Below are 10,078 nucleotides of genomic sequence, written 5' to 3'. Positions count from 1 at the left end.
GCTTGCTCCTGCCACCCCAGCTGTCTTCAGGCTACAGCTGCAGCTGCAAAGTTAATGGAAGCCTCAGCAGATCTAGTCCTAGGAAATGATGTTTGTTCATAAACTCCTCATGCTGTCCAAAGTCTTCTTACTTCTGAACTGACCCAACGTTTCTCTGCAAGCAGAGTAATTGCCTGTGAGACCCTTCTGCTCTCACCACCTAATCTGCATCTTAAAAGTTGCAACATTCTTAATCCTGCTCTATTAGTTTCTCTGCTGATGAAGGCCAGCCCCATGACTGCAAGATAATGTCCCATTTTGTGACACGATGTCCTGATTTATGAGACACCCTGGTGACTAATCCTGATCTAATTTTGTTTGTTGATAGTTCATATTGTAAAAAATGAGAAAGGAAATTTCTGTGCTAGTTATCCTGTTACTACCCCAAATGAATTACTTGAGAGGGAAAATCTCCCACAACCTAAATCAGCCTAACAAACCCAGCTCTGTGCCAGTTAGTTGTCAGAACAGACTCTTAATATTTATACTGACAGCCGGTATGCTTTTGGTGCCGTCCATGATTTGGGGGATGTTATGGAAACAGAGGTTTTCTTATGTCCTCTGGGACCCAATCAAACATGGACAACAGGTAGATGAGCTTCTTACTGCTGTTCTCTCACCTTCTGAAATTGCTGTCATCAAAATTGCAGCTCACACTCAAAGGACTGAACCTGAGTGTCAGGGAAATAATCCTGGCTGACTTTCTTGTGAAGGTAGCACCAGCGGAGTCCGTAGAAGTTATAACCCACGTGAATGAAGGCCATTCTACTTCTATATGCTGATCTTTTGTCGCTAGACTTGCCATCCTGATGTCCTTGCAAAATGGCGGCAATCTTCTGAGTCGGAGAAAGTAAGATGGGTGAACAGTGGTTGTAAATTCAATAAACAGAGTTACGGGAAAATCAAGACGGCTGTTTGTTTCTTCTCAGCTCTCTGGCCTATCCCAGTCTTCAGTTTTTGCATTCTTTTACCATGGCACACTTAAGATGACTCAAATTATAAATAAACATTGGTGGGGAGACTTCTATAAAATTGCAAAAACAGTTTACCAGCAATGCCTGACCTGTCGGATCCCTGATCCTGGAAGAGCTATTTTTATTCCCAGAGACCTCAGACCTCCTCCCTCTGGACCTTTTTACACCTGCAACTGGACTTCATTCAGTTCCCCCTTTGTATGGGTTATCAATATCTTCTTGTTATTATGTGTGTGTTTTCTGGTTGGGTTGAAGCCTTTCCCTGACAGAAGGCTGATGCTCTCATGCTGGGGAAAAAAAAAACTGTTAGAAAATGTGTTTCCCACTTGGGGTGTACCTTCTGCTCTCTCCAGTGACCAAGCCATCTACTTCACTGGGCAGATTATATGAGCTTTAACAAAAACCTTGCAAATTTTTTGGAATTGTCACTGTCTCTGTCACCCTCAATCATCAGGCAAGGTCAAGAGAACTAATGGAATCTTCAAACTTAAAGCCTCTAAAAGTGCTGAAACTAGTAGACTCCCTTGGCCTAAGGTGTTGCCTGTTTGTAATACACCCATTAAGAAACATAAACTCACTCCACATGAGATAGTCACCAGTAGACCAAATGTCCATTTGTATACAACTCTCTGCTGATCCCCTGTTTCATGGTTTCCCCTGTGACCAGCTACTGTAAGGCTTTAATGTCGTATGCTAAAGCCTGTCAATGGTTAAAGAAGATTTCCTGGATCCCAATTCAAAGGGTCCTGTTGGTCACAGTCTGGAGCCCGATGATTGGCATTCTGGAAATGTCATCAGAAGATAGCCTTCGAACTCCATTGGAAAGGATCTTACCAAGTGCTCCTGACCACTAACACTCCTGTGAAACTAGAGGGCACTGAACCTTGGGTACACATCTCAGGAAGATGTTCCACCTGACATCTGGTCCTGTGCAGATGCTGGAGTCCTCCAATCAAAGTGGCAAGGAAGAGAAATAGCTGTTTTCAAAGTAGACTGCTTCTGCCCAAAGCACTGGGTCAGGACTTTATACTTTAACTGAACAGGAAACATTTTTTTCCTTCTCTTCTTTCTCTTACTCTGGCATTGGCCAAGAAAGATAGCATCCTCATCTGTATCTCCCAGGCCGTAGCTAAGGGGAGTAACCTTTTAGAATGCTGAATTTGTCATCAAAGATTCTAAACTATCCATGATGCTAGAGACCGTCTGTGATCAATTTCTCTTCTATTCCCAGTGTCACTGCCAACCACAATCAACCAAAACCCCCCGCGCCGAACTCTCTTAACAAGTTCAACTCTTATGACCAGAACACCCTGTGCCTTGTTTTTCCCTTTCTCCAATCATAACTGTATGTATTCAATCAGACACAAATACCCACATAAATATTAATATCTTTGCACTCTCATGTTCTCATGATTCTCTAGATCAGGGTTGCCCCCACTCACTAAGAAATCTTACCAGTAGCAAGGCATTTAGAACAACTCTTTATTTCAGGTTAGGAGAGTCTCTTCCCATATGTGCTGAAGACTTGAACTGACCCCTGGCAGCAAACCCTGTGAGTGAGTCCAATTAAGTACCCCCCTTAATTGGAAAGGTCTGTGCCCTCAGAGGGTTTGTCTCTGTCTGTGGTGCTTATCACTCTCCTTGGGCCTGTGGCTGGCCTAGGTGGCCGGTTATCTAACTGTGCCCCTAAGAGAACTAAAATACTCACTGGTTGACTTCCCTGGATTTATATCATTGAGTTAGAAAGAACTCGATGAGTGCTCAGGAGCCATTCATGTCTCAGGATTTGTTTTCTGTGGCAGGGCCATACTCCTTTGGTTTGGAGTAAATGTAAGTGAGAATATGATCACAAGTCTCTTCTTAATTCCTAAAGATATTGCAGATTCCGTTGCTAAAACAATAGCTGCCCAACAGCGATCCTTAGACTCTCTGGCCAAAGTTGTTCTTGATAGTAGGATAGCCCTTGATATCTTCTAGCTGAGCAAGGAGAGGTCAGTGCTGTGGCCAACACCACCTGCTGCACCTGGATTAACCTATCTATCCATCTGTCTGTCTGTCTATCTATCTATTTGTTTATGGGAGGAGGTAATTAGGTTTACTTATATATTTATTTTTAGAGGTGGTACTGGGGATTGAATCCAGGACCCTGTGCATGCTAAGCATGTACTCTAGTGCTTGAGCTATATCATCCCCCCTGAATTAACCCTTCTGGGGAAGCTGAAACTCAGTTACTTAAAATCGCTGAGCAAGGCACTTGGTTGAAAGATGACTCCTTCAGTGGGGTCTTTCTTTGACTTATTTGATTTTGGTTGATTTGGGTCTTGGGGGCCATGGCTTGAAGTGGACTCCAAACATAGGGAATTATCTGTCTTATCATAATCATAGTAATCTCCCCGGCGTGTTGTATTCCTTTAAGACTGGAATGTCAGAAAAGGAACAAAGAGAATAGCCAACTTAAAAGTCACGAACCTGAAAAATAAACTCAAAATGACTTAAAAACTTAAACAAAAGACAGAACACCATAAATCTCCTAGAAAAGAACATAGGCAAAACATTATCTGACATAAATCATGGCAATGTTTTCCTATGTCAGTTTCCCAAAGCAATAGAAATAAAAACAAAAGTAAACAAACAAGACCTAAGCAAGCTTAGACACTTTTACACAGCAAAGGGAATCATAAACAAAACAAAAAGACAACCTACAGACTTGGGGAAAATATTTGGAAATGATGCAACTGAGAAGGGCTTAATTTCCAGAATATACAAACAGCTCATACAACATATCAATAACAAAAAAAAACAAACAATCCAATCAAAAAATGGGCAGAAGACCTAAGTAGACATTTCTCCAAAGAAGACATGTAGATGGCCAATGAAAAGATGCTCAATATTGCTAATTATCAGATAAATGCAAATCAAAAGTGCAATGAGGTATCACCTCACAGAATGGCCATAATTAAGAAGTTCACAAATAATAAATGCTGGAGAGGGTGTGGAGAAAAGGGAACCCTCCTACATTGTTAGGGGAATGTAATTTGGTGCAGCCACTATGGAAAACAGTATGAAGATTCCTTAAAAAACTAAAAATAGAGTTACAATGTGATCCAGCGATCCCACTCCTGGGCATATATCTGGAGAAAACTCTAATTCAAAAAGATACATGCACCCCAGTGTTCATAGCAGCAGTATTTACAATAACTAAGACATGGAAGCAAACTAAATGTCCATCGACAGAGGATTGGATATATACATACACACACAATGGAATACCACTCAGCTATAAGAAGAATGAAATAGTGCCATTTGCAGCAACATGGATGGACCTAGAGATTATCATACTAAGTGAAGTAAGTCAGAGAGAGAAAGACAAATGTCATGATATTACTTATATGTGGAATGTGAAAAAAAGACACAAATACTTACAAAACAAACTCCAGACATAGAAAACAAACGTATGATTACCAAAGGGGAAAGGGGGAAGGGTAGGATAAATTAGGAGTTTGGGATTAGCAGATACAAACTACTTTATATAAAATAGATAAACAAGGTCCTACTGTATAGCACAGGGAACTACATTCAGTGTCTTGTAATAACCTATAATGAAAAAGAATATGAAGAAGTATATATATATGAACTGAATCACTATGCTATACACCATAAACTAACACAATATTGTAAATCAACTGTACTTCAATTTTAAAAAAAATTGTGAACCTGAAATCATGGCCTGTGAATATCACAGAGATTAAGCAAAAAAAAAGGTCCTGACCTGTGAATACCACACAGAGGATGGACAAAAGCTGTGAGAACTACAGAGCAGTGCCTGAGTGATGCTAATGCCCTAAATTTTGACCACGTCTCTCAGTTATGTTGAAAGCCTGATCAAAGAGGGGAAATCGTTTTAAAAAGGAGACAGCAGGCCCAAAATGGAGTCACTTGTGCAAAATCCCCTGTCACCAAACCATGACTAATTATCTAACTTATTGCATTTTCCGCCCCCCAGGAATGTAACCTTTACCCAGTCAACCTGGAATTACCTGGTCAACTCTAGTGAGATGATCCAATCCGACAGGCCCTTCCGTTCCCCTTAAGGAAGGTGACCTTGCCTGAAACAATGCATTCTTTGCTAATAATTTCTTTTTTGCCCCCTTTCTGCCTTTAAAAACTGTTGCTTTTCTACAGGTAGCAGAACTCCTTTCTCTTGCTAGATAGGATGCTGCCTGACTAATGAAATTGTTGAATAAAGCCAATTTGATCTTTAAACTTGCTCAGTAGAATTTTTGTTGTTTAACAGTCTCATGCCTGTGCCTCGCAGTCGTGTCCTAACTGCTCCTCTCTTCCCCTCCCAGTCTAGCCCATAGCCACCTGGTTAGTTTTCTTGAAGCAATTCTAATCATGGTCCTCCCTTTCCCCACTGAATCAAAACTGTCAGTGCCTCTTAGCACTAGCGTGACCAGATGCTCTGGTTTGTCAGGGACAGTGTTCCTTTGTATCTGACCCAGCACAATGATTAATGGTGCCTCCTTTTATCCTCAAAAGTGTCCTCATTTAGGTGATAAAAATGACACGTTCATCTTGCTTATTACTATCTGAATGGAGCACAACCCCTCACCTTCACAGACTGGCGTCAATCTTCCTTCTCAAATTTCCCCACCACTTTACACGGACTCCAATATAATGCCTTCCCAGTGGACTTCCACTTAACTTGATAAACACATTATAATCATCCCCGCTTCTAAGTATTTGCTCAACCTACATCTGCCTCCTTTCTGCCTAACCTGAAATCACTCTGCAAGAGCCCCTCCACTTGTCCCTCCAAGAAGACCTGGTTTAAGTTCCAGGATGAAGCCTCTTTAAGTGCTGATAAGGTCTTACTCTAAATAAACCTCTTGTCAAGGGGTCATCTAGGCTTCGTCTGACCTTCCAATGTCTCTATTTTCTGTGTATCCTGGGTTGGAGGACGATGAGCGGAGGAAGGTCAGGCACAGGGAGAGTACCGCAGGCCACTGCAGTGGGTCATGGGAGAGACTCAGGTAAGGCCGAGGCTGGCCAGGAAAGGAATGGTGGTGAGGCCCCTGCTGAATAGGTGTCTGCAGTACTTGGGGTTTGGGAAACCTCTCTTGGGGAGCAGAATTAGAGGGATGGAAAGATTTTGTCTGGTCTTGTCAGTTTCACCCCGAATCGCAGTGAAGACCAGCAGAGCCAAAAGGTCATTTCTCAGAAACACAATTCTCACCCCATAACCACACCTCTAACCCCTACTTCCCTCTTTCTCCCTCCCAGCTCAATATGGATTCCCCTACACACATACATACACACACACACACACACACACACACAAAAGAAAAACAACTGCTGGCTACAATGAAAAATACTTTTTCTGTATTCCTGAAATAACATGTATTTCCATTTAACATTGTGAGTCACAGCTTTGGTTCACAAGAGCAATCAATGTCTTCTTAAAAATACAAAACATTTTCATATTGGTGATCCTTGCCAGGACCCTTACGAGATTCCAGGGATGTAAGGAGGAGAGGAATAACATGACTTATAAAATAAAAGCTGTTCCTTTTGGAATGAGGTTGGGATGATCTTAGCACACATTTTAGGGAGACCAGGGAAAATGAACCAAGCATTTCTCAGGTTCCGGTTTTGTTTCAAAAGGTGAGTATTTGTGGCTTTAAAGTTTGGGATTTTTGGTCCAAATACTTCATGGCTTCCTGGACCCACTTCTTCTGGGGATCAGCACAGATCTTCTTGGCCTGTTTGGTGCTGAAGCTGAGAGAGAGGGGAAGGAGTTAGAAGGATCTTCTTTGAAAATTGTTTCCATCTATCCCCAAACCTTCCAGGACCATCTGCTATGGGATAGAGGGGTTACCGTGGGAGTAGAGGAAAGATGGAACTCTAGGGGTTAGCAGATGCTCTTGATGGCTCAGTAAAGCCATTCTTGCTCTTAACCTGAAGGACTGGTATGCTCTGAACAAGCTTCTGAGCTGGAAGCTAGACTGAAAATTTCCTGTTGTGAAGATTCATGAATTAGATTAGAGAGATAGAACTCTCTGAGACTACAGCTCCAGGTAACTCTGATGTAGTTCTTGAACTCTGTCCCCCAGAAATGAAATTGAGGCTGGGAGAGGGTGAGTTTTGTCTACTTACATCACAGCTTTCTGGGGACATTTGCTGCCAGTGATTCTTCTGTAGCTCTGCAGTCGCTGGATAGAGATCTTCCTTTTGGCCATAGTAAAGCAACAGATGGTTGGGATAGAAGCTGAATTTGGGGGAGAAATGAATAGAAAGGGTGAACACTAATGATATACAGATAATTTTTTAAAGCTTGACTTTGTAAGGAAGAAAATTTGAGAAGAGGCAAGGAAATGTCAGAAGTGTGGCAGGATCCACCTGCTTGACGGTCCTGTGCCTCTGCCTTTGATTTGGTGCCCCCAGCTGTACAGTGGAGACCCATCACTGTGGACAGGGATATGGACAAAGCTTAGTCAGTAAGCTCCAGTTTTGTCTTTATGAAGAGCTGTGTCGCTATGTGATAGTCATAATACTCTTCACCAAATAGTCTCTATTCTTGGCTTTCTGGACACATGGTAGACTTGCATTTCTTGGCTGCTTTTTGTTGATTGAAACCATTAACTAATTTGACCAATAAGCAAGGAGACAAAGTGACAAGTGTCATTTGCAAGCCAGAGTTTGTAATTGCCAGTACAAGACCCTGGAGAGCTTTCTTTTCCTTTGTTACAGTAAGCAACAATGTTCCCAAGGGCCACTGCTCCATCAATCCAGAATCCTGAGTGTACAAAGCCCAAGTTCTAGCCAATACCTTATAGATATTTAGTATGAGTAAGAAATTAACCTTTGTTGCCTTAAACTACTGACAATTTAGGATTGTTTGTTACCACAGCATGCATTATCTTTTTCAGACTGACACATGCAGTAAATCTAAGTCATCAGAGGATAAAAACATGAGTTACATTACAAACATATAGATATATTTCTCCCAGACGAAGTCAAAACATGTCACCTCGAGAGATTCCCCTAGGACCTCATTCCCTTCCTCTAACCACTGTTTCTGAAATCTGCCTTGGAGTCCAGTAAAAATTTGGGATGTACAGTCAAAAGATTTTTTCACTTCCACCAGTGACAAAAATGCCCTCTGTGTCCACAGTAAGAGAGGGTCTTTTTTGTGTGTGTGTCCCCCATCCCCAGACATGCAAGGGCAGCGGGATCATGGACAGACACAACATCACTCTCAGTAGTGATGTCCGGAAAGAACATGGGGACTGGCCTTGGTGGCCCGGGTTTCTAGTTCTGGCTCTTCCTCTAATTGTGAGATCAGGGCTCTTCTTTCCACTTACGGGAGCATATCCTCATCTTTACCATGGAAGGATTTGGAGCGGGCACCTGCAGATTCTTGCTGATCTGATAGTTCTGGTGGTGGTCAGCTTCCCCATAGAGAGATGGGGCTTACCTGGCAGAGCAAGCACCTGGGTGCTGAAGACCATTGCTGTGAGCAGGAGGCACAGGAGCACCATCGAGACCTTCATGTTGGAGCGGGAGGTCGCCAGCTTCAGTGTGAGAGCTGGTGGTTTCTGGGTTTGTCTCAGCCTCTGCAACTCTGGCTGCTCTGCCTGCCTTTTAAAGATAGCTGCAGGGTGTGAGAGCTTCCAGGAAAAAGCCTTTGCCTGGCTTGGGTCATAAACATATGACAAATCAGCTCCTGTATTGCTGTTCCACATCCCAGCAAGATAACGGAACCTAAGAGGCAAACTAGGGGGAGGGGACTTGACACATTTTTTATTCATCTTGTGTTTGTGGAGTGACTGAGCACAGATGGTAGCCTGAGAGGGTTATTTTTACAAACTCTGCTTTCTCTCAGATGAACCGTCTGCCGTGAGAGAAAGAAGCAGGGAAACCAAGGGCATGAGGAGATGAGGAGATTCAAGAACCCTCCCTTGGTCCCTGGGTTCATGTGGTGGTCTTTAGGATTTTGGAGGCCAGAAAGGGGCCCCTCAAACTTTTGCTAGGCTCCCACCCAAATGCAGAGAGATCTCAGCAGCTCTGAACATTTCTGTGTCTCTGGGAACCCAGAAATCGTAGCACATGAGAACCTCACCCTCATAGTTGAATCTTCTGGTCATAGAATCTTAGTGCCCTGGGATTTTAGTGTCATAGGACATCAAAACTGAATAGTTCCATTGATCATGACTTCCTGTGCATTCTTTACTCAGCTTTATTGAGGAATATTTGACAAATTAAGATCATATGTATTTAAGGTGCATGGTGTGATGGTTTGATATTTACATGCATTGCTGAATGATGATTGCAATCAAGCTAACTCACACATCCATCACCTCTATCACCACACACAGTTACATTTTGGGGGGGTGGTGGTGAGAATTGTTAAGATCTACTCTCACAGCAGATTTCAAGTTTATAATATAGTACTGTTAACTAGAGTTACTTTGCTCTATGTTTGACCCCCCAGAACTCATTCATCTTATAACTGAAAGTTTGTACACTTTGACAAACATCTCCCAGAAACAGAAATCAAAGCCATAATGAGATATCACCCCACACCTGTTAGGATGGCTTTTATAAAAAAGACAAGGCATAATAAGTGTTGGCAAGGACGTGGAGAAGAGGAAACCCTCGTACACTGTTGGTGGGAGTGTAAATTGGTGCAGCCCTGATGGAAAACGGTATGGAGGGTCCTGTCCATTTCTAAACTATTTGCTTAGTTGCTGAAGCCTTTTTCCAAATAGAATCAAATAGCCAAAGTCTGTTCATCAAATACACCATAGTGGATTGGGTCTGTTTGAATAGGTGGCCCCCATGTCCTCACACCCCAGAGATTCAAGGAACACATTTGGAAAACCACAGATCTAGTTCAGCCTTGCTCCCTGAGCACACAGTGCAGGCAAGATGCCTGATAGCTAAAAACATCAAAGAGAAAGAGGAGACCAGAACCCACATGTATCCTCTTTGTGCACAACACCAGACCCCACAGTAGGGGATGGTTCAAGGGAAGGTGGTCATTAATGGGCTTTTAATGAAAT

At 42.6% G+C, this 10,078-nt stretch overlaps 1 protein-coding gene across 1 annotated transcript; it reads right to left on the bottom strand.

Moving 5' to 3' along the window:
* Positions 1–6,380: 6,380 nt before the first annotated feature.
* On the bottom strand, positions 6,381–8,901 carry LOC105088258 (eotaxin). Its single transcript, XM_010979059.3, has 3 exons — positions 8,491–8,901; positions 7,170–7,281; positions 6,381–6,791 (listed from the first exon to the last, which is right to left on the bottom strand). Exons 1-3 carry the CDS (start codon positions 8,822–8,824, stop codon positions 6,671–6,673), a joined length of 567 nt encoding a protein of 188 aa, XP_010977361.2. The 5' UTR covers positions 8,825–8,901; the 3' UTR covers positions 6,381–6,670.
* Positions 8,902–10,078: the final 1,177 nt, after the last annotated feature.

This window comes from Camelus dromedarius, chromosome 16 (assembly GCF_036321535.1).
Source record: "Camelus dromedarius isolate mCamDro1 chromosome 16, mCamDro1.pat, whole genome shotgun sequence".
Taxonomy (NCBI): domain Eukaryota; kingdom Metazoa; phylum Chordata; class Mammalia; order Artiodactyla; family Camelidae; genus Camelus; species Camelus dromedarius.
This window is presented reverse-complemented; position numbering and strand designations above follow the sequence as displayed.